This window comes from Ruditapes philippinarum, unplaced genomic scaffold (assembly GCF_026571515.1).
Source record: "Ruditapes philippinarum isolate M1 unplaced genomic scaffold, ASM2657151v2 ctg3261_1_1_1_1, whole genome shotgun sequence".
Classification (NCBI taxonomy): domain Eukaryota; kingdom Metazoa; phylum Mollusca; class Bivalvia; order Venerida; family Veneridae; genus Ruditapes; species Ruditapes philippinarum.
Window position 1 is genome coordinate 159,832 of NW_026855786.1, and position 26,695 is coordinate 186,526.

General features: G+C 31.6%; 1 protein-coding gene across 14 annotated transcripts in view; it reads left to right on the forward strand.

The window, feature by feature from the left end:
- LOC132744376 (sal-like protein 1) overlaps positions 1 to 26,695 on the forward strand; it is an 85,871-nt gene that overhangs the window by 43,538 nt on the left and 15,638 nt on the right. For 2 of the 14 annotated variants that reach the window (XM_060733074.1, XM_060733075.1), the window contains exons 5-8: positions 18,637 to 18,818; positions 20,550 to 20,614; positions 20,825 to 20,919; positions 21,507 to 24,129. The exons of 2 other annotated variants lie outside the window; for them this stretch is intronic. In XM_060733074.1, coding sequence (XP_060589057.1) covers positions 18,637 to 18,818; positions 20,550 to 20,614; positions 20,825 to 20,919; positions 21,507 to 21,700 — 536 coding nt within the window. In that variant the 3' untranslated portion in view covers positions 21,701 to 24,129. Of the gene's footprint in view, positions 1 to 194; positions 553 to 2,551; positions 2,726 to 4,160; positions 4,643 to 6,284; positions 7,411 to 8,448; positions 8,899 to 10,931; positions 11,264 to 13,591; positions 13,858 to 16,044; positions 16,971 to 18,636; positions 18,819 to 20,549; positions 20,615 to 20,824; positions 20,920 to 21,506; positions 24,130 to 26,695 lie in introns of those variants that run through there. 10 more of the 14 variants (XR_009627690.1, XM_060733076.1, XM_060733090.1 and 7 more) reach the window with 10 other exon arrangements.

The window sequence follows — 26,695 nt, forward strand, 5'->3', positions numbered from 1 at the left end:
AATTTGTTTTACATTTAGTTACATGTGACACACTTCTTGTATTAACAAATAGTGGGAGAAATATAAGAATGTGCACACCTCTTTTTATTCTAGTCTAGACAGAATATTTGCTGTCATTATAATGAACTTTAGAATGGTAAGATTACTATAAGGAAACGATAAAACATTAAGATAATGTATTGTTGTATTTTCAGGTATGTTTGGGTCCACTAGTGTTGATGATAGTACATTATTCTATCCGCCAGATAGTGAGCAGAACGAGCAAGCATGTAAACCATTCTGTTGTCAACTCTGTAACAAGTATTTTAAGAGAAGATCCCACCTCAAAAGTCACGAGGCCATTATCCATCGCAAAGAGAAACCGTTCACGTGTAACGTGTGCTTAAAAACATTCTCAACAAAGTCGAATTTAAAAACACATTCTATTGTTCATTGGAAACAATAGAGAAAGTTCTTTCCCTTTTTGTTTCATCATTGATGTTGTGTGACTTAGGTTATCATATCAAAATCAAATTAATATTATTTGTTACACTGACAAGAAACTATACGGAAATTAATTCCATATGGAAAAAAATTACAGAAAATATACGGTACTGAAAATATACCACACTGAATATATGCGTTACTGAATATATATCATATGCTTACGTTAATAAATATATATGCCTACGTACATTACTGAATAAATACGTTTACTGTAAATATACCATACTGAAAATATACCAAGATACGTTACTGAACATATACACACTCAACATGTACGTTACTTAAAAAATAACATACTGAATATATACGGTACTGAATATATACATATTGAACATATACGTTACTGGAAATATAAAATACTGAACATGTACGTTACTGAAAATATAACATACTGCATATGTACTTACTGAATATAATACCATGCTTAATATATACGTTTTTGAAAATACAAAAAACGATGTGCAGTAAATATACTGTACCGAAGATTTTTTCAAGAATATATTTTTTTTCGTATCGATATATGCATATATTTTGGGTTTTGCACATACTTTTTTTACTAAAATAGATATTTTTCAAAATCGTTCTATAAATAAATAAGCAGAACATATGTTTTGGCTGATTATTTCACTTTATTGTGGGGTCTAATTACCGGAATGATACATGTTTTGGAATGATTTATTTTATGTTTTTAAATAATTCTTTTTTTAATGACAATGTTTTCAAACAACTATGACTGTACATGTATTTGAATTAGACCCCACTTCCTCAAACAATAACAAAAGTAAAAAAAAAAAGTTTTTACACTTATAATTATATAAGTAATACGTATCTGAAAAAAATCCATGTTAAACCACAAACACAATTATTGCCAACATTTTCACACTAAGTTTGTATGTCATAAATGTTGATATAATTATTCTATTGCACATATATTTGGTCCTGTCATTTAAAAATGTAATAAAACATCAATTGCACAAAACGTTCTATAGTTAATAGTATATTGTGACCTTTGCCACAAATGACAGTAATCAAATATTTGTTCTTCAAATTTCAACTGAATTAACAATTATAAAAGCTGATGAATTGATCTTACAAATGATTTAATCGGACCTGAAAACTGTTTTAAACATGCCTTGATCCACATGCATTTTTGTGAATGATCAATAATAAAACATAAATTTTATTATTTAATACTTATTGCCACTCTTTCACGTGTTTAATTAAAGACATATTGGTATGTCCGTGGCCGAGTGCTTAAGGTCATTGACTTCAAACCTCTTGTCTCTCACAGCTGTAGGTTCAAATCACAACAGGGACTTCTGATTCGTTCATGAGAAGAAGCTATTCAACGTCATTGGTTATACTCTGGTGCACAAAAATGCACAGAAGGGCACCCGAGGCCCTGCACCAGTAAACCTAGAGAGTCGCCGTATGGCCTATACTGTGCTGATGTGACGTAAAACAAAACAAAACAACAAATAATGACATCCGCATGTTAAGTCTTCAACAAGTAATTTGTGATTTTCTTCACAAGTAATTTTGTTGAGAATAAATTTATGACAATGCCTTATGATATGACGATATCTTTTGTGACGGATTTTTGAACTGAGACCACAGTACGTAGAGCAGCGGCGTGAATACGAGTATTCAAACCTAATTTTTTTGTATCCGATATCATAAATCCGTCCCTTACAAAAAAAAAATGATTTTGAATATGTTTCAATCAACCGTACTTCTAAACTTAATTTCGTATACATGTCAATTGATATTAGTTGTTGGACATTTAGGAGTTCCCATGTATGAATTGGGTGTCATGTTTGCTGCACTCAATTCATTCCATTGCAAGAGACAAGATGGCTAGGTTTGCTCCGAGTGTAACGTTGCTTTAACTTAAGCAGCTTAATACGGAAAGTAACTATATACACAGAAAGTTTACACTGTTTATATCGGATAATAGCTTTATATTTCAGAATTTAATCTATTGTAGTCTTAGCTACGTAATATTTTAATAATATACATGTATATAAAAGATCATAATTAATAGTGTACCTGTTTCATTTTTCAGTTTCTTCATTTGACATGTTACCAGAGATTTTTGATGGCTCTGTTGAAGTATCAAGTCCATCTAGAACTAAGCAATGGTTACCGGGCGACGAGAAAAAGAAAGAAAGTTGTCCAGAGTGCGGCAAATGTTTCCGTCAAAAATGGCAGGTTGTGCGGCATATGAAAGTGCATACAGGTGAAAAACCCTTCCAATGTGAAATATGTCACTCCCGGTTTTCTCAGAAATATCATCTTAAAAGTCACGTGGTCAGACATATGAACGCTTTTACGAAATACAAAAATACATAGAGAATAATTGTGCTAGGAGTTCGGAAACTGACAAGTGTTCATAATATACATTGTACAGACGTTTCTTCCAGAGTACTCAACCAGTTGTATTCAAAAGGATCAAGGACGGTTTTTGGAATTTCTTTGGTGAAAATAAAAATAAAAAATAGATGGATATTTATGATTTAAGAAATTCGTTAAATACCAACAGTACATGAAAACGTAGTTAGATTTTGAATTGCTTAAATGCCCATTTTGCCCCCAGAAATGCCTTGATTTTTATTTCTCAAAATTTTATTATTTTTGATGGACTTTTACAATTTTCCAAAAGTTACGCATTGGCTTATCATCTGCTCCATCTTTTTATTCTGTTACTTTTTTTTGGCATTTTGTACAGTTTTAGTGATTAAGTATTTTGAATTGCAGTCAAAATACTACTGTGTTTACATTTTGCTACTTTTATGACAAATTATATCACATTAACGCTACTTTCGTCAGTAAAAAAGCATCTAACATGCTCTAAATGGATATTTTTTTAAACATTATAAAATTAATGTTTGCCCTTTCTAAAGATGTAACATTTATTCATTTCTGAGGCATAACGTGCCTTTTATTGTAATAACATGACCATTTATGTAACTTGTAAATATGATCCTAATATTTTCATGTATGTCGTAATATAACTTTTGTCAAAATTATCCTTCATGTTTGTTCTCTGTACAGTATGATATAATAAACTCATTTTGTTCTCTATTTTCTATTTATTTTTGTATTTTGAGACATTTATGCTGTATGTTTATTATTATCAAACCACTCAACAATACATAATTACAGAAGTTAATAAAAAATAAATAATATGTAATGGAAAAAAACTGGAAATTCGCCTTTGTTACCTTTAAATAGTCGTCTGTCAGTGTTTCAAACATAAGGAAATAACTGCAATACCTGTAAAGTAATTGGAGAGTAATAGGTATTCACTTCCCTGTGAATCGGTGATAAAATATACTACCATTAAGTTATGCTCAGCGTTCACTATGCGTTCATGTATCCATCGTATTTCGTGCTTTCAGCGCTTTGATTAACATAGTTAAAGTATTTCCTATATGATTGAAATAATGAAATCTGAACCTTGTAGTTAGTAATACACATAACTAAATGACATTCTCACCGACCAACTTACCGGCATTATCACCCATATATCACGTGACCTTGTCATTACCTCAACAAATGTTGATTATTGTTTGAATTATTTGTGTGTTTGTTTGTGTGTTTGTTCATCTCAACATAATCATAAAAGTATTACGACATAAATAACAAATGAACTATATTTTTTCTTATTTCAGAGCAACTACGAAAGGTTCAAAAACCAAGATATTCATCAACGCCGACGAGATCTTTGAGATACGTCTGCGAGTTTTGTACAAAGACTTTTCCCGACAACTGGAAATTACAGGGTCATCGACGTATGCATACTGGTGAACGACCATTTGTGTGTCAGATATGTGGGCGGGACTTTAAAACCAAGCGATCTCTTCAGTCCCATATGCTTCGCCACGTCAAAACTTGACGTCAGAGATACAATATCTCGTGAGTGACCATCACAACACGTGATTTATTAATCACTATCACTGGATTAAAAAGTATAAAAGAAAAATGACCTACGAGACCAAACAGAGCTAAATTTATATTTGTTTATATGATAAGTTATGATGAAGAAATAACAAAGGTCAGAATAGTGATGTGCAAATGTGTGATTGTATGATTAAGGGACAGTATTCATGCCAAAATGCTAAATAGAGCATGCGTGTGATTGGATATACTAACTGTTAACATGTAAATAAATATTTTATTATTCAAAAAAAAAAATAAAAAAATAGTATACACTTAGTAAGCTTTTAACAAATGAAGTAATTTATGAAGTCTTCGACCTTCTTCAACTCAGTGAGTTCATTTGACAGAAGTGGATCAAATAAACGAAACAAGATTTCTGGAGAGAAAAAAGAGAAAGTTATACAATGCCAATTATGTTATTTTTATACAAGACCCGAAAATCAAAGTGATTTTATAATGAAATATTATACAGATATCATACTATGTAATATCGTGAGTACTGTTGAATTTTTAATAAAATAAAAGAAAAGATGTTTCTTGCACAATTAAAATGTTAATTAAAAGGTCCAATCGAACGTATCTAAACCAGGCCATTAAATCCGCATATTTAACATATACCAGAAGTTCGTGGAACTCCTCCGGGTTAGTTCGCCCTTTTTCGGAACATTTTAAGATCAGGGGGGGGGGGGGGGGGTTGGAGGTTCCAGCATGCATGATGAAAGACACTTGCTGTTTTCTGTTTTAATATACAATGTATATGCTTTTATGAAGACATCAAAACTGTAATGTAGAGTTCCTAGACCCTCAACTTGGTCTTATAATGACTGCTTAAAGTATACGATAGCCCGAGTATATCCAAGTTTGTACCATGTAATACCACAATATAAATCATTCGTGGGTCAATTCTTCTCAATTTAGTCTTAGACCTAACGAATATGTATGTACTATATTTAGCCTCGTGGTCATTTTCAGAGTAATTAAGAAACAAATGCATATTTAACTTGAAGTAACAGAGTCATGGCACATTGCAAAAAATGGTGATGGTCATTTTACATTGTTGGGTGCAATACTGTTTCTATTGGACTCGTACGCAACTTCAAAACCTGTAGTGGACTCTGTTGTTATCACTTAGTCCAAAAAAGATTTGACAACTGTAAACTCGTCCAGTAGAATTTAGAATTTTTGTACTCACTTTGTGAGGAATGGGCCCACAATAATGTTGCAAAAACTTTTGGACAACCCTTTTGTATATTGTTTAGTTCTGTTGATTATATATTGATTATATATGCAATGAAATATTATTAAGCATAAACATCTAAAAAGAATGTTGAATGTTTATGACAGCTTTATACAAGACCATGTAGTGTTCTGTCATCATATCACAAGTTAAAAGAAGTCCTCTTTGTTTAATGAATTTTCTGTCGTATAATATCAGTAAGCAATAAGGCTATATTTACAAAACTTTTGAATAACTTATGTTCACGACTTGGTCAGATTTTGCAATTATTATTAAATTATTTTATTCACTGAAAGGAAGTTTAGTTCTTGTTTCTTAAAACAGATATAAATTTATAGACGATAGTTTTTTTTCGGAAGTACAAAAGTACATTAAAGTACATTTCATAGTATTGACAAAGTTTTTCCCAAAACGCATGAGTTGTTAGATTTTTTTTCATAGAAAAAAAAACAAACTAAAACAAGCACCAAGATAAATAGACTAGTCGGCAGTTTGCCGAAATAATGTTTTATGTAATTATATTATACAATGTATCTAAACTAATTTAACATAGATTTAAGATATTGTTTTAAAGAAAATTCCTTGAATATTAATGTTTTTTCTGTGTATTTTATTTCAGTGCTTCAAGAGGAAGCGGACAATTTTAGCCAATCGGAACACACACAGCGTGAGACTAAACCTCCAAGACGAAGCATAATTGCGTGTCAGTTCTGTGGCAAATTGTTTAATCATAGAGGACATTTGAACGAGCATATACGGATGCATACAGGCGAGCGTGTTCATGTGTGTTTGATTTGTAACAAAAGCTTCAGTCAGAAACGTTCCTTACGACTACACGCCTTCAATAAACACGGAGAAACTTTACAATAATAACATGTGTGGTAGAAGTATCCCTTTAAAGCCGTAAAGTCCATTTAACCTCAAAATACACATATTTCTATAGTTCAAAAGCTTTTTTATGTTTGGTGCCATTTTTTGCTTTGCTCAAAGGTTACTTTGTGACAATATAACTGAAACATGGTTCACTTTATTTTGTGTTTTGGCACTAAGTTAAGTTACAGTGATTAAGTATTGAAGTCAAAATACCATTTTGCCCCTTTCCTTTCAACATTATTTCAAATTGAACAATATTTTCATAAGGTGATAATCATCTCATATTTTCTAACCGTTATTACAAGAAAAAACACGTTCGCCCTTTCTTCAGAAGAAACCCCCTGAGGCTTAATGGCCCTTTGGAAAGCACAGACTTGTAAGAGATGATGATATTTATTTTTCATTTTATGTTAGTTGATCATATATTTTAACAGAACGTGTACATAAGTAGTTCATTTTAGAAGTGATAGACTTGTTTAATTGCAAGTAAATTTGTGCTTATATTTCATTAGTAGAAAATATCGACAGTTGTGATGTTTAATGTTAAACATTGAAATGGACTCTTGAGATAAATAGTATCATGCTGTAACCAAGCTATTATTATTCAAATGTTGCTTTTTATTGTTTTAACGTAAAAATATGAGATTTAGTACTTAATATTTAAGTACAGAATTTTTAATTTTAATCGATATTTATACATTTATATTGCTCTATACGCCGTGTGTTGACTTGCACATACTGTCTTTGGATACATGGATTTTTTCATTATATTATACATTATGTTTTTTTTAGATATATTATTGTAAATGATTTTTGTATGTGTCGTCTTTGTGAATGTCGTTGTATATGGAGATTAAATGTATGAGTCTGTGCATTGTTTTCTTCTTTATTTTGTTTATTATCATATAGCTATGATACAAATGCAAACTATTCCCATTTTAAAAGAAGCATACACGAATTTGACATAGCTGTGTCCGGTCATGTTTTTGTGATTCTTTCACGGATATCTTTTTAATTAATTGGGCTAACTGAGAATTTGAGAAAATATTTGTTTATGTTTCTTTATTGTTGAAACACTTTATAGTAACCATGTCTTTGATATTCAAGTCAAGGTCATGGTTGCCCGTTCTTGGTCCAAAAGACGGCCCTTCTTTATCATGTTTTTCTAACATTTTAAAATTAACAACTTATTGTGAACTTATTTAACTACCAAACAATTAATATCTCCATCTTTGAACTATAAAGGTATGAACTATAAAGGCAGCTTTTGTTTCCAAAGGTTTAATTGCTTTACAAATAATCATCCATTTTTTGTCATTACACATTAGTAATGGTCAATGATTGGCTTTATCGGAAAATAATGTATACCTGATTTTATTTTCACCCGAACTCAGCACATATTTGTTAATTGATAAAATAAGTTTATATTTATTATTTTCAGCACAGAAATTACAAAGCCAGTTTTGATTGAGCTTGTTAACGAAATACAGAAGCATAATACAGAAGCATTGACGTCTTATCTCATACTTCTCGTGTAAAAGCTGTGCTTGTTTGATCTGAGCACAGAGTCTTTGACCGAATTTCAACAGGAATGAAAAATTAGGTGGACCTCTACAACAGTTATATAAAGGGTTCCTGTCTGATGCATAAATAGGTGACAGGAGCTAAAATAGTCTTAAAAATGAAAGTTGTAAACATTTTCTTCTCAGAAACTACAATGCTAAGAGCTTAGGTATTTGGCATGTATCATCTCCCCTCAAAAAGTAATGTAAAACATGCCACTTGGTTCAAAATTGACAGCCGTTGGTGTCACTTAATTTACGTAGGTTACTGTAGGAAAATACATTTAAGTATTCTTTTGTTATAAATTATCAATTTGAGAATCAGCATCTGTGTCTGTATGTTTTCAGTTATTGAAATAAATCGAGACAGTGATGCCGAATCACCAGAATTGGAACACGTCAATGAAAGCATGTCATTAGGAAGACAACGAACTCCCAGAAGACGAACATCAGCGTGTGAGTTCTGTGGGAGATTATTTAATCATAGAGGACATTTAAACCAACACAGGCGGATACATACAGGCGAGCGCCCCCATGTATGCACGATTTGTAACGAAGGCTTTATCCGGAAGTTAAAACTTCGACAACACGCTTTCAATATACATGGTCAAACTCTAAAATAACCATTTACTTGCTCGAAATTGGTCAGCATAGACATGTCATTTGAAGACACAAGTACATGTTCGGTTTTTGTGAATGAGACGAAACTTGTATTAGTTAATGCCCCATCAAATCAAAGTGATGATTGAAGTCTACTGATACACCTAATATCTAAGCTTCCAGACTATCTATTATTTACTTCTTCCGTATACTGAATATGAAAAATAAATCCTCATTCTTGCATAAAATCAGTTCATGCGTGGAAGAAAACGTGCGATTACGTGTAAAATCAGGAACAACACTTTTTTCTTCATTTACCTCTGCAAAAGTCCTCGGGATGCAGTGAACTTGAGGTGAAATCCCTTGTTATGCAAACTCGGCGTCTTTATACTTCTGCATAATTATGATTATGTACATCAAAATTTTATATAGCTGTTATAGGTTGTGATTTGTACATAATGGCTATGTATGTACATATTTTGGCATTGTGTTTTCTATATCAATATTTGTACATTTTGTTTTTTTTTGCAATTTATTTATTGTTTGAATCACTTATATATGTACGATCCTGTTGCTTTTGAATGTTTTAGTTTTATTTCATGTAAAAAAACTGCATAAATTCATATAAGTGTCATAGTTAAAAGTTAAATGTGTGCGGAACCCATGGAATACTTGTGATTGATAACAAATTTATATGACCTTATTTTACAAGTGAGTATTTGAATCAGATACTGTTAATGCCACCATATGTAAAAAATAAACCTGAAACCTATAATAATATTCTTTATTCGAACGCGATCATTACGACTTCATATGTTTCAGAAACAGGGAATCATTATAATAACTAATTGTTTGTGTACCCTTTCGTGTTTTCAATTACTTATTTCATGAAACATTTTAAAATAATTATCACCTAAGAAATAGGCGATGTATATGAAATGATTAAGGAAGTTAAATATAAACAAAGTAGTATTTTGATACCTAGACAAAGTACTCACTCATTATTACTTTACGAATTGCCAAAACACAAACGATAGCTCAGCTATTTGGCCAATGAGTACTTTTTTGAAAACAGTAACAAGACATCAAAAGTAAAATGCTTTAGAAAATTAAAAATGTTAGCAAACTTATAGGTGTAATGGACATATTAAGACAGGGAATAAACACAATAGCGTAAGAGGAGAACAAGAAAAAACACGGTTATATAAAAGAGATAAAAAACTTACAATGAAAAAATCCTTAAAATTAATGTAATGATTGCCTATCAAACTTGTCTCAATTGGCTTGAAATTAATAAGATTAAATAAAAACTGCCTGGATGACTATTAAATGTTAACTTTTGCGTAAAAAAGTCAGAATTAATATTAGCAACAGTTTATGACTTAAATGGGTTTATTGTGACCTCAACAGTTTTATAAGCCCCGACATGAAAATTAAATACTTAACCAATCTAATATGACCTCCTTTTTAACATTAAAAATGTTACCAGAACCATCATGGTCCTCTTCTTTATGCCAATTTTCACTTGCATATTACTTGCTGCCATATGTCGACGCTTCCTCCGGCTTTTCCCAATAACGAACAAACCAGTATCTCAATAATTAAGTGACCGACTACTTAAGTGAATGAGCGGCGGTGAGAGACAAATAAGAATTATACTCAATGTCCTTCGGCCTAGGATCGAACCAGTAAAACCTCTTGACAAATCTAATTCTATCATATATGAGCTTAGCAGACTGACTTTAAGCAGAGTTGATCTAAGAAATGTAAACTTTAACAGCTTTGTGAACGGTCACTACTCTTTAAATAGCTATACGGTAAAGCTTTTGCACCGGTTGTTGTGACTAGACGAACAAAAATCGTTTCTAAATGAAATGAGCGTATTGTTCCAAGCGCATAGGAGAGTCAAACATTTCTCTTGCCAGAAGCCATTGCCAATCAATATTCTTACAGTTAACCAAAGTGTCGTTACCATTCCGGATCAAATTAAATTTTATTCTTTGTTTAAGAAGTAAAGAAAAATTAATCGCAGTCTAAAGATATTCATTGTTTCTTTTCAGGTTTTGTGAAACATTGTATATAATTGTTGTATTAATGAGCATCGCCACATTTATATGTCTAGATCAAAGTAGAGTAAAATATTTAATATTGTTTTGTCATTTCTTCATGTATTTAAATATAAAATATATTCTTTTCTTTATGAATCAACATTTGTGTCTGTATGTTTTCAGTTATTGAAATAAATCGAGAAAATGATGCCGAATTGGAGCACGTCAATGTAAACAAGTCATCAGGAAGACAGCATAAAAAACGAACCCCAAAAAGACGAACAACAGCATGCGAGTTCTGTGGGAGATTATTTAATCATAGAGGACATTTGAACCAACACAGACGGATACATACAGGCGAGCGCCCCCACGTATGCACGATTTGTAACAAAGGCTTCATCCAGAAGATAGCTCTTCGACTTCACGCTTTCAATATACATGGTCAAACTCTAAAATAATTTGAGCCGTGTCATGACAAAACCAACATAATGGGTTTGCGACCAGCATGGATCCAGACCATGCTGTTCGCTTACAAACCCTATAACAAGTAGAGAAACTGATAGCGAAAAGCATGGATCCTGATCAGACGGCGAGGATGCGCAGGCTGGTCTGGATTCATGCTGGTCGCAAACCCACTATGTTGGATTTGTCGTGACGCGGCTCATTTGGTCTTAGAACTGCTCGAAAGTGGGCATCATAGATATGTACTTAAAGAGACAAATACATGGTCAAACGTTTATCGAAATGTGTTCATTGCATGTTTGTTTGTGAAATCTTCATTAATAACAAACTTGTATTAGTGAAGGCTGTGTCAAAATCTGTTTTATCAAGTAACGGAGACTTAGTTATGTTTAGTCCTCCAAACCGTCGATAATTTACTACTTATACTAAATGTGAACATTAGATTTTTGCACACAAATAACTGTGCATGCAGGAAAACGGAAAAGAAAGTATGCGTTAACGGGTAAAGTCACGCGAACTAGCGCCGTTGTTGCTCTTACTCAAGGCGCCATGTTAAAATATATAGCCGAACACAATGATAAGTCTGTTAAAATTTGTACATAACGGTTTTGTATTCACGTATTTTGACTTTGTGTTTTCTATATCGATATCTGTACATATCGTTTCTTCACTTTTTGTTTTCTTTATCGATATTTGTACATATCGTTTTTTGCAAATTGTCATTAATTGTTATATATATGCATGACGCTATTGCCTTTGGATGTTTATTTTTTGTAAGTTACTAAGTTGATAATTTTTTCACGATGTTAAAGCCAGAAGCGGAATATGTACATAACCCATGAAATATATGTGAATTATTAAACATTTTGAAAGTTAAATATTTATCGTGTTTACATATGACCGTTTTTACAATGGATGGTGTTAATTTTTCCATCATTTGTAAATATTAAACATTTAAACCTGTTGGACTTAAAATGATAACCTTTGCCATCAGTATACAACAAATGCCCGCAGTTTGATCGGGCACAGTTTAACTGTTTATATATCAACTTTCGTTTTGGTATTGAATTCCCTTACGTTTTGTTAAATCAACGGGGGCAAAGGATTATATTGTAACTTTAGGTTTTATTCATGGTTATTCTTCTGTATACAATAACGTTTATTATGAAATTAATAAAACATCATCGGAACCCACTGAACACCTTCCGGAACCCACTGAACACATTCCATAATTATGAGCTACATGTGGAACTGGTATACGGTATACAGAATTGGTTACCGAGCATGTTTATAATATTGCACGACTTGTAACGCCGCTTTTAATTTTTGTATTATTAGTTATAAAGATTATTATATTTCTAGTTATAAAGATTTTTGACAGGTTATATGGCCCTATATAAACGGTTATTTGGAAATATAACCCGAGCCGCGAGGCTTATGTCAATTTATGAAGAACTTTTTTTCTATCACTTATGAACGAGGTTTATTGTATAATAAATTCGTTAAAAATTACTAGACGGGTTAAAAATGATAATAGTATACTAATAATAAAGACTTTATTTAACGAGTGAACTCATTTGAATAACATATCATTCATCCACGAGGTCGTCAACAAGAAACCATATTAATTAACGTATTCAAACTATTAAAATAGTTTAAAGCTACATGCCGCAAGATGAGCCGAAATATTTTAAGAAAATTAGATTTGAGAAAAATGTGCTATAATTTAAAAAAAAGTAAAATGTTTATTATGATTTACATGTTACATGCGATTAGGGGCTGATTTCCGGTATTTATCACCATATTTCTACTGCGTTACTAACGCAGTTAGGGCTTATTTTGACCTCTTTTTGACAATGTATGTGGATTGCAAGAGCTGTTTGCAATGTGTAAATTATTTTCTTTGTTAACACTTCACAATCTTTTTATGAAAATTAGCATGAATCTGGAGGCATGCTGCTTTAATGTTACATTCGTGTATGTGATAATATCTCAAGTATAAGGTTTTAAAATTGTTCAGATATAGAAGATTTGATGTAAAACAAGAAGGCTGTTCCAAATACAAGATTCAGGATCAACAAAAGACGAAATTGTTCAGTTTTTGGTCTAGGGATGTAAAGTTGAAAATCAGATGATGAACTCAAAATTGCGAACATCTGAAAATTAAAAAGAAATTATTCAGTAAATAGGAAGGCGTCTAAAATGTCCTTATTGTAAAACTGATTGTTAGTTATATATATATCCCTCGTTCATACATGTATCTACAATATCGGTACTGCCATTTGCGTACTCCACTACTATATATGAAACTCCATATGAGTAAAACATTTATAAATCGATTTTAGAACCAATATAATATGCATGTTTCTTTATATTTTCAGTTATTGAAATGAATCGAGATAACGTTGACTTCAAACCCAAACGTTTGTTCAGTAGAAAAAGATCACGGAATAGGAAGGTCATGAAGTGTGAATTTTGCGAGAAAATGTTTACACATAAAGGACATTTATATGAACACAGATGGACACATACCGGAGAGCGCCCTTATAATTGCACACTTTGTAATAAGGGTTTTATTCGGGAGCGGTTATTACGTCTTCATATGCTTCAGAAACATATAGAATCTGTATAATGAGTTTATAAGATTGCATATATTAAAAATGTATCAATTTCATATGCATTTCCGTTTTTTCTTTCCATAAACTCTTCTGCCGTTCACATGTACAAATATGCATAAAAACATCTAATCCGGAAACCTTTGTAATCTGAACTTTTTTTTGTAGTCCGGACGTGTTCTGATTAGACAGGTTCCACTGTACTTATTTCATGAAACATTCTGATTTTGTTTCACATAATAACTTTACGAGATTGCTTTTATCACAAGACTTTAGTGTTTTATTTCTGTTTTTAGATGAAACATTGGCATTTGAACATCTCTTTAACTAAAACATTTGGAGATGTAACAGTGACTCAAAATGTACATGTGAATGTGAAATTATTTATTATAAAGGTAGTAAATTATAAATAAGGTAGTAGTTTACTTCTATACAAAATACTCTCATTATAACTAAACATACTGCAAAAATGCAAATTTCGCAAACGATAGCTCAGGTATTTGGCCAATGAGTAATGTTTTGAAAACTGTTACACGACATCAAAAGTAAAAGTTTTTGAAAATTAAACATATATAATTTTAGAGGCTTAATTAATAGGCCTTTTAAACTATCTACGTGGAATAAACACCTAAGGCCATGAGAACAGAAAAATGCAGTCATGGTGCTTTAAAGAAAATGAAACAAAGACTTACAATAATATAGAATTAATGCAATGATTGTCTGTCACACTTGTTTTATTTATCTTCATATTTCAAAGAAGATAAAATGAAAACTTCTTGATACTGTTGTTGACTAACACCATACTGTGTATTTTGCCCTTACCTTGTTGTTTAGTAATATTTAATTAATATGCTTTTTATTTGAGTTTTAAACATTACTAGAATTAATAGAAAACAATCAATAACATTAAATCAAGATTGCCTGGATAACTATTAAATTAGTATTAAATGTTAACTTGTGCGTATAAAGTCAGCATTAATATTACCAACAGTTTATGACTTTAATGGGTTTATTATGATTTCCACAGTTTTATAAGCCCCAATAATAGCTAGAACTATCTGGATTTGTGAAAGATATTTTTTTACTAATATGTCATACTTGTTATTTAAACATAAAAAATCCGACGACGACGACATACTTGTTATTTAGAATATCGGTGGTCCAATTTTTAAATAAGTATTACCTGTTTGTCATGTGGACATTTATATATTAATCAAAAGTTCTTAAAAGAAAATGTCAATAAAATGAAATTTATTCATAGAAATGCCAAAATGGGCAACGGACTGTGTAGTGAACTAATTTTATGATGCATCTAGAGTTACTACTAGGCGTATTACATACTTGCTAGAAGAGTTTGTGATATTAAGGTAGTCTTACTGTAATGCTTTCCCGCCAAAAAATTCTAACCTCGTCTAATATCGTAGCCAATCGATTATTTCCGGAACGTTTTTTTTTTCGAAATATTAGGCATTAAATTATTTACAATCACACATCCTTTATTGTTAAATGTAATAAATTCCGTTTGTAAACGGTTAAAAATTATTGTTATACCGAAGATTACGAAAAATAATGTTCGGAAATGACCGATTTATTACGTTATTGGCCGATATCAGAATTTTTGGCGAGAAAGCATTGCAGTAAGATCACCTTAAATAATTTTTACCGGTGATTAACTATCACTATCAGTCGGTGCCGAACTTTTGTCGACATCCAAGGCAGGCTTATTATAAATGTATTTGATTTATGGCTAATAGGAAGAATCCAACTGCCTTGATTTTGACCTGTTGTATTACCGACTGATCATTGTTGTAGTTCTGTATAGAATGGCTATATAATATTCAATTGATATTTTTATGTTGTATTATATTGTACCATGTATATAGATGAGACTTTAATAAATAAATAAATATGAATATATAAATATATTGTTGTACAACAAACCATGTACACATTGTGCATATCAATGTTTGTTTATACCTATAGTTATTAATAAGCGTTATTTTATAAGAAGACAGAAATTAACATATTTAATCTAAACTTGTATATAATATTTAACTATGGTAGGTCAAGTATTACTAAGGTTTTCGAATATGCTATTTACGTCAATTAACTACAAAGACCATTTAATATATTTTATTATATATTTTACTTATGCGTCTGGCTAATTATAAATACTAATTTGAATTTTTTCATGACCTTTCGTTTTCTGTTTATTCCAGTTGGTGACGTATATAAAGACCCCATAGAAAGTGCAATATTGTTTGTACAGCAGACTGACCAACACGCTGATGATAAGAAACGTAAAAGAATGGATTGCGAGTACTGTGGGAAACTATTTAAACAGAGAGGTCATCTAAATGAACATATACGGATACATACGGGAGAAAGACCGTATACCTGCAACCTGTGCAATATGGGATTTATACGGAAAGGAGCATTACGACTCCATATGTACAACAAACATTCTACGGTTTTATGAATCAGTCACTCTTACATAACATCATGATATGTGCTATAAGGGACTTTCTGAAAAAAAAGTATTAATAAACATTTAGATCACAGATAATTAGCCGAAACGCTGGATATTTTTTAACGTGTCAAAGTTATAGCAAAGGTTCTGGACAAGTGGTAGTTGTTATTAACGATTCATTAGTGTTTCGAATTATGAGGTATTTCTTAAAATATATTCCAAGTGGCTTACTGCCAAAGGGTAAACTATCACCACAACCACCATCTTATAAATGTTTTTATCATAAAATAAAATTATCGTGTGTGTATATAAGGTACAGTAAACGTGACTTTAACACTATATCATTTTTTTTTGTAAATAAGAACAATATGTAACAAATACTAAATGCTTATTTGCTGTAACGAAAGAATACTCAAATGCAATTAGTTTGAAAAAAAGTTGTTGATTATAAAGTTATTTTCAAGACCAAACTCTCAAAACAAATAACGAATTAATAAGGATAGCAATAAAAGGTACGACATCTTTGTTTGGCATTAAAGCATTGTCTTCTTCGCAACAACTAATCTTGGACATTGGGTCTAGTGGTGATTCGTCCCTCATTGTTGATTCAGAAATCACGGGAAATTAATATAGTCGGTCACTTGCGGAGAAGTTGTAAATTACTGGTAAGTTATCCCAGAAAGCTGTTAGGTGGATAACAAACAATTAAAAGTGATATAAATCAAATTCTTGGAATACAAAATGGAAATATTGAAAAACGTCCTAAAAATCTTTTCAAAACCTATAATGCCAGAGCGTAGATATTTGGCATGTAGCATCACCTTGCGATCATCTTTAGAAGATAAACTGCCCCTTTTGTTACAATTTGACCAGCCCTAGAGTTCACAAAGCTAATATAAACTTTCTTAGGAAAAAAACATTCGATTCCTCTTGTATGATGATCTATAATTTTCACCACGTAATCTTTTCTAGCGGATATCTATAAATATGTTAGGCAAATAAAGTTTGGGTTTATTTAGCAAAAATAGCGCACCCAATATTCCCTTATTACTTTCGTCTGGTTCGAAGAATTGCTAACATTATTATCAATTATTAGCAATGTATCTCAGTGAGCGATTCAGGGCCATCATGGCCCTCTTGTTCAATTTATAGCGATTTTTTTACATCAATGATAGCAAAACTTGTACTTATACAAGTGGTCGCTTGATAAAAGATGGATAATGTTGTAACTTTTGGCTCAACCCTTTTGTATATTTACATTAATGTATTTGTGTTTAATTGTGTATTATTGTGAATTTCTATGTATGTATGTACATGTATATACAATAAAATATGTTGAAACTAAAAGATTGATTTCAATTAGCTGACTAAGAGGTCGCAGGTTGAGCCAAAGTCGCTTAACACATTACAGATATAGAGAGAAAATGCTCGGGGGATTATGTAGTGGTCGCATAAGACAATTTATGTCGCTAAATACACGTGGTCGTTGGAGCAAGTTAGACTGTACTTACTGTCTATGTCTACTGTTAGACTGTCTATGAGCAAAGTAATTTCATTCTGATTGATGTAGAAGTTGTTTCTTCCGAATTTTCTGCCCCGTTTTCCTTGTTCTTACTTTTCTACGTTCAACAGCAAACAAACAACTGCCCTACACAGGTTTTTTAAGCTTATTTCATGGTCATGTTACATGCATGGTCTGCAATGTTAGCTATTCAGTCAATACTTATTTTGTAATTTTCCCTGTAAATGATGAATGGTTCTGTCCAGATTTAAAGATGGAAACGTCCATCTGAGAGATTTATCGTGGTAAGGGTTTATGCAGCAATATGATAAGATATTAAATATTTATTTATCATATACCCGTACCGTTTTGCGACTCCGTAAATATGGTATTGCACGGCCGTGCATATATTTGGACGTTACGTCATTTACTTTATATAAACATAGCGTTCAGACGCGCAAAGTGTAAGCGTTATACTATAGACGCATCAATGAAAAATGGTTCTTTTTCACTTCAAACGGTCTTTATTTTTGGTATGTGATAAATAGAATATTAAATTCGTGTAAGTTCATTACAAAATTCACTGAACTCGTCGAATATAATAATATTATGCTCGCCAGAAAGGCTCGCATTATATAATTTTATTCAACTCAAAAATTCAGTATTAAACTTACACTCATTCAATATCCTCTATGTATAGCTCGTCCAGCAGATTATTATTATGCTGTTGTAGTGAAACATATCTTGCATAAAAACAATGCTTTTTATTTTTATATGAAAAAGGAAAAATATTTTATTGCACAAACATGTACTGAAATAAGAGAACAAATTTCATTTTAGGATTCCAGAGGGTAATGCTTTTTATGTTGAGTGACTTGAAAAAAGAAATTTTGTCACTTAAATCTGGAAAAAGGCGAGCTGAAAATGTTCTTGACAGTTATGAAATTAATCAAGTGGAAACATTGGAGGATTTAAAGGAATTAGAAGTAAAGATTAAAATCCCAGAGGAAAGAGTAAAAATGGTGAGTTTATTTTTTTTTAAATCAAGATTTTGATCTTCAACCTGCCTGATTCTACCTCAACAAAAATAATTTTATAGTAACCCTAGGTCTGATAATAGGCTGTGCTGTTGGCTATTCAGTCTTTACTTATATTGTTATTTTCCGTGAATGATGAATGTTTTTTTTTCCATATTGTAAGACGGACAAATCCATATTTATGTTCATTGCATGGATAAAGTTCAAATATTAGGCCAGAGGAACTTAATTGATGACTAAATTACTAAATCAACTGACACTACACGGAAACGAGTCTGAAAATGTCTGACAGTTCAAAATTACAGTGGAAACATTGAGGTATAAATTTAAACACAGATAAATCAGGTTGTTATAGATAAAATTTTTTTATTAAATTCTTCTATTTTGATGTACGGAAGAAACTTACATGTTTGCGTCAGCTAGATTAAATTTTACCTTAGGTTTAAGACAGTTAGGTGTTACTTACATTTGTACTATTTTATCCGATAAAGAGTTTTTTCATATTGGAGGGACAAATTTTATCAATTTTGTGATCTTTTTCAACTTAAGTTTAAAGCCTTGTTCTCTTTTTATCAAGTTACACTTGAAAGTTTGGTATGCATTTATGGACTATAAATATTTTAACTCTATTTCAGAAAAGGTGTAGATTAAAGTTTACTATTATGGCCTTTTTTTATTGCTAAGGTCAAATTGCAATGCTTACAACTTTATAAATTGGATGATTCTATTTTTGAAGATTTAAAGCTTCAGTTATTGCTATTTTTTAAAAGTTGTGTCCTAATTATTCTTTGATTTTATTCCTGGAAATTCCTTTTGTTAAGTTAAATTTTTCGTTAATAACATTACTTGTTCATCTCAATTTGGCATGTTCATAAATAGCAAGATATATACTCAGAAAGTAATACTTTTGTTTTTTACCCAAAAGTGGGTAAGTCTGAAGCATTTTGAATGACTTACTCCCGTTTCTATGCTGCTTTTTTATTTTACTATCCAGTCTGAGAAAATTTAGGACAATGTTTCTTGCTTTGCCATTCATGTTTAAATTAAGCTGATTCATATGTAAAGAATATTATTGAGCAAGTAAAGGTCAAAGGTACTATTACATTAAAAAAAAACTTTGGATATAAAGCTTTTGCCTGCGGCCTAAAAACCAGAATTTACAGTTTCATTAAACTTTGAGTTTGTTGTACATTTAAAACAAAATTGTTCATAAATTACGGTTTAACAACCACGGTATTAACGAATTTTAACATGCAAATGAAGACTATAATCAGCTCGTGTATGTGCTACTTCACAGTGTTATATGTGCTATCCGGGACACAGCAAATATGAGATTTTCTTGTGCAAACACACTTTAACCGTTTTAGCTTCACTGTGCACTAGGCCTGGGGTTCAGAAAAAAAGTAATCATCTCATTAAAAAGATTCAATTTGTATGAAAACATCCGTTACAATACGGCAATATACCGTTAAATTAGGACATGTTTGTTGATTTTCTATTGATGTACGGATGATCTGAAGGCGGAGTTTCTCATGCATACAGAAATTCGTCACAATGAGGAATGCAGATTTTTATGCTTATAAAACTCATTTTGGTTGCCTGGACACCAAAATAAGATCTGAAGTCGATATGAAACCGAATTTATTAATGAAGTGTCTCTATATCTGTTTTTATGAAATTTATTAAATGTAACATTAATAAGTGAATATTCTACAGGTAAAGACGCTGTCAATGATTGGAGGGTTGACCTTGAGAGACATTGTCAAAAAAATAATGGAGAAGTATGTACCTACTGTTGCTTTTTTCTCACGCTGTTAAAAATAGTATAATGAAAATTTAAGACTATTTCTTTAGATTTCTTTTTTAGCAACGATTTGATTTTTCATTTGAAATTTTAAGAGCGAATCATAGTTATGATTTAAATTAAAGAAATAGATTTATATTTTTAATTAAATGTTTCATAATTATCAGACATTACTGTAAATTTTCAGGTTGATGTCTAATGAACTGATGTCCAAATTTAACATGGCGGGAAACAAACAAAAGTTGTCATTCAAAGCTTCACCAGTGTGTGGACTAGTTATCTGTAAGTCACCTTTCAATATTTTATGTTCAGTTTTATATATTTCAACATTGATTAGTAAGTTCTTCTTCTTTTTTTATAACGTATGAACAACCATCAAACGCAGCAGCCTTTTTACCGAGATTAATGTATTTGAATATATTTACTAATTCAGAATAGATTAAAAAGTTTATGTAAAGCTTGTATTTTCTATTAGTTAAAACACTGTTTGCGATTTGTTTTCTTCTGTTAGAGCTTTCAAGTACATTTTTGTGTATGTTGCCATAATAATATGTATTAAAAGTTATTTGTAACCATTTAAACTTAATATTTGACCTGCCTATTTTATTTTTAGCCATAAAAACCTTTTATTTGTCTTATCAATTTTATTTTTATTTTAGCCATATAAACTGGTTTTTTATTACTTAGCTATGTTATTTTAGCCAAATAAACTGTTAATTTGACTTATCTGTTTTGTTTCTAGCCATAAAACTGATTTTGTGTCCTATCAGGTTTATTTTTAGCCATAAAAATCGATAAAACTTATTATTTTTATTTATCAATTTATATTTAGCCATATAATATGAGTATTTGATGTATTTTACTTTTAGCCAGCGTTATGAGGTCACAAGTTACAGACAGTTATAGTACAAATATAACAGAACATGACGTCACAAATGCAATTATGATGTGCCTAAAGTACGCCCCGGATCGTCCTGGTGGAAGTGGCCGTCCTTGTGGAAATGTCCGTCCTATTGGAGGTGGTCGTCCTTGTGGAGGTGGGCGGAGAAAGCAGTATGATTAAGATAACATACATGTATTAGAGAACGTTCGCCGTTAATAATGATTCGAAACATCGCATTCATAGTAACTTGTAAGATTTTGAAACAAACAGCTATTATTTTTTGGAAATGCTAAAGGAAGAACATCAGATTACTCATACAAAAGTTAGGTAGAAACGGCATACATGTGTGTATATTTTGAACTGTAGGTGATTACTTTCTGTGGAATTTTGTAAATATTTATACATTATGTAAATTTCTTATTTTCATCAAATAAGTTGTGCGTATATTTAGGTAACTATTAGTTATAGTACAGAAATGAACAACTTATTTGATATCGATCACAAAGAACTTTTTTCCTGGAGGTGTTAAGTGTATTTATGGATAGCACTTTGCATTGCTTTGAGATATTGACGTCAGTGTAAACATGACATTAATTTAAATGATTTTACTATTATACGAGTATTTAATAAGAAATGAACTGCTTAAATTTGATGGGACAAACTATAATCATACTAGTATGAAATGTATAGAATTATTTCAATTTTACTTTGAAATTAAAGCATCTAGCTTCCTTTCATTGAGGTTCAAAGGTTAGGATCAAAATTAAAACTCAAATATGCTCTAGTGCTTGTACTTCTAGGTTTAATATTCATTATGAATGTTTGCAGTTTTTTAATTTCTTTATTTAATGTACCTGTAAATATATTTCTTGCATATCAGACAGGATTATCTACCGCTTACACCGGTGCTAGAAAACCCTGTCTTACACCCCCCATGTAAGACAAGCTAAGTCGCGTGTTTTAAATGACGTCATCGCCGTTTGCCTTTTATGAATAAATTGTGTTCTTAGGATGACGTCATTTGACCTTTAATGAATGAAGTTGTAAGTTCATATGCTACTATAAGAAAAAAGTGCGTAATAAGAATATCAGTTTTCGTAATTTCCTGTTCTGAAAATAATTGATATGTAATATGCAAGAAAAAGAATCAAACACTGGCTGTCGGTACAGACGGGAATATCTAGCTCTCGGGTAACTGCTTAGCGGATTTCAGCAGAGCCTCGTTACCGCTGTAAACAGTTACCCTCGAGCTAGATATTCCGGTCTGAACAGACAGCCAGTGTAAGATTCTTATATTCTTGCATATCAGACAGGATTTTCTACCATTTACGTCGGTGCTAGAAAACCCTGTCTTACACCCCAATGTAAGACAAGTCGCGTGTTTTAAATGACGTCATTGCTGCGTGCCTTTTATGAATGCGTTCATAGGATGACCGTCATTGTTTCCGTTATGAATGAAGCTGTAATTTCATATTTCATAATTTCGCTACTGTAAGAAAAAAGTGCGTAATGAGAATATCTGTTTTCGTAATATTTATTCCGAAAATAATTGACATGTAATATGCAAGAAAAAGAATCAAACACCGGCAGTCGGTACAGACGGGAATATCTAGCTCTCGGGTAACTGTTTAGCGGAAACTCGACAGAGCCTCCTTACCGCCGTTAACAGTTACCCTCGAGCTAGATATTCCGGTCTGTACCGGCAGCCAGTGTAAAAGTCTTATAACATTGTATATATTTTTTCTTTGGCTTCTGTAATTGTCAACACTGTGTATAATGACATTTTTAGAATAATAATGAATGTTTGATGTGTGAGTTTTGTTAAAGGGTTTTAAGTTACTTTCTGAAGTTAAGACAAACATCCTGTCCAAAATGTATGTTCTTCAGCTCCATTGGCAGTTATATCACAGTGGATAACACAGTCTACTTCCTGTTGTTTCTTGCGCAAGAAAAGTAATGAAAAGTTCAAATATTTAGGCTCCAAAGAAAATGGTATTATAACCAGACGTATAATAATTAATTTGTAGTTTTTATATTGTTTATAATTTGTAACTATATAGGACAGAAATGTAAAGTGATAAATTGTGTCACTTTTGTACAAATTAAGGAGGTTAAAGTAATAAATTGTGTCACTTTTGTACAAATTAAGGAGGTTAAAGTAATAAATTGTGTGTCACTTTTGTACCTAGTAAGGAGGTTAAAGTGATACACTGTGTGTTGTTTTCAATATTCTAAGTGTATATATGATAAAATGGAAAATCATATTTTTGTAGATTTCATATTTCATTTATCAAACTCGTTTGCTTTACTGCATGCTGTTGTATTGTTTGATTCACACTAATTTAGTATTTTATATTAACGTAAAAGGTGTCTGCCTTTAAAGATTACATACATCATTAAACACTACATCTTCAACAGTTTAGCTGACTAAGTAAATGTCGTGTATACCCCTAACACAGGAATGTGAAAAAACAACAACAAAAAACAAACAAACAACAACAACGCAGGAGTGCAATAGTAACGCCGATATAATCATCACGGTGAACTGTTGAACATTTCATGGGTTATTTTCATGACTTTGGTTACACTATGTTTTACTAAAAAGTTTATTTTTAGCTCGACTTTTCTATGAAAAGGGGAGCTATCCTACTCGCCCCGGCGTCGGCGTCGGCGTCGGCGTTGGCGTCACACCTTGGTTAAGTTTTTCGTACCACCCCACTTTATTTCAGAAGTATTACAAGTATGGCTTTGAAACTTACCATACTTGTTCACCATCATAACCTCCATCTACAGACAAGAGTACATAACTCTGTCAAGGTTTTTGACAGAATTATGGCCCTTTTTTGACTTAGAAAGTGTATTGAGCTTGGTTAAGTTTTTTGTACCACCTCACTTTATTTCAAAACCATTGGAGGTATTGCTTTGAAACTGACCATACTTGTTTACCATCACGACCTTCATCAACAGACAAGAGGACATAACTCTGTCAAGGTTTTTGACAGAATTATGCCCCTTTTTGACTTAGAAAATACATTGAATATGGGTAAAATCCACTTATTGCCTTAACCCTTTAAGATATTGCTTTGAAACTTTTAATGCTATTTCACATCATTACCCCCATCTGTACGCAAGAGAAGGTAACTCTGTCAAGGATTTGTTTTAAAAATTAAGGCCTTTTTATCGACTTAGAATCTTGGTTAAGTTTTTAGTACCAGTCCACTTTTTGACTGAACTGTTTGAGATATTAATTTGAAAGTTGGAATACTTGTTTACAATCATGATTCCCAAACATGTCCAGGAGAAGGTAATTCTGTCAAAGATTTTATTTGAATTATGGCCCTTAACTGTCAATGTTTTGTATTATAGGCAAGCACTAAAAAACTTAAAAAATCTAAAAAAATTCATTCCTATCCACTTCTCCAAAAACAAAGAAGAATACTGTAAAAACATTTCTATCTAACATATCAAAGGACAATACACAGCAGCCGCAGATTTATATTGGTGATTTCAATCATGATTTAAAAAAGATACCGAGAGATACTTATATTGAAGCTGTACTTCACTGTGGCACAACTTGTTGACTGCTCCACAAACAGACTTTCAAAACATTAATAGATCATGTATACGTTACACGAGATCTAACAGTTGCTAGTTGTTCTGTGCTGGAGACTTACTTCTCAGGACCACAAACCAGTTTCTTCTTCAACTGAGATGGAATCTTAAAAATTTACAGTTTTTTGGAACATACCAAGTGTACATATGACATAAATAGTGTAAATTGATAATTTGTAATATATTGCAGAACTGATAGACTTCCATGAATTGGCTTTTACCAGTAAATCATATAACTTATATTCAGTTTTCGTGATGCTACACTGTGCTTACATACAGAAATTAGGAGCATTCGAAGATAGTGAGAATGAATGTGTTCAACGAGATGCCCCAATTGGTAAAAAATATACTCAATGTCACGATTTCATGAACATTTAGCATGACATTAAATAATGAATTGAACTTCCTTCATGTAATTCAAATATCAGTTTTACAACGCATTATCTACATAGTGGACCCACGAAAAGTAACCAGTCACCCACAGCCTGTGTGAAAGAGATCCACTTGTGACCAACTGACAACATCTAAAAAAGCTTGATAAAATTTATCTATTACTTGTATTATAAGGTAACTATAATACTTTCACATACAAAGTCAAATCTATATATTATGCTGATTGTACAAAAATATACTGCTTCCTTGGCATAGATTTCTTGAAAAATTATGTTATTATGTCATTTACCAAGGTGTTCTGAGTGATGTAAAAATACCTTATTCTCTCAAAGTGGGTTTAATACTATTAAATTTATTTAAGGCTCAACTCAGTTTTTTTTTCTTTCTTACCAGCCCTCTTTTGACTTAAACATTTCAAACTTTGCTGCAGTGTTCAAGGGTATCACACAATTCAGTAAAATAATTCTTCACTAAATATCTTAATGCTCATGGCCATTGTTCACTTTAAAAATACAGAGATTCTTGTATTGCCTTTTACTGCAAAAACTTTTTTTATTGGCAAGCAATAAAAAAGTCGAGCGCGCTGTCTTACGGACAGCTCTTGTTATAAAAATGACTACATAGTGTACAACAAAGAAGGCAATTTTGTTTTTACATGTATATTGTAAAATAATTGATAAACATATCGTTACATAATCTATGTAATTACGGTTCAAGTAGCTAATACATTATAAATAATTAGTAAATATTTTTGTACTCATAATTACTTGTTATAATTAATAAATTTGGTAGAACTAGTAGAATGTTTATATTTTCCATATCATCCCGTGTGTCTGAAGATAATACCCCAAACTGCTGAATTATTTGGCCAGCTAATGTAGAGGTCGGATTATTGTCAGTAAAGGTTAAATCAGTCAGGAAATTGTCAGTAAAAGTTGACAGCTGGTTGGGTAAAGTTCATTTTGTGACGTTGTTTACATGTAAGGGTTTCAACCTCTTTCAAGAACTTTCAAACATTCAACTGAAGTAAATCCGACTTTAGTTACTCAGAAAGTTATGATGCAGTTTGAAATGCAGTTTACAATGGGGTCATTGGTGAGGTCTGACTTTTAAATGACCAAGTAAAATATCTTAAATTACAAGGTTTGTATGTCCTACGCTACTGAAGGG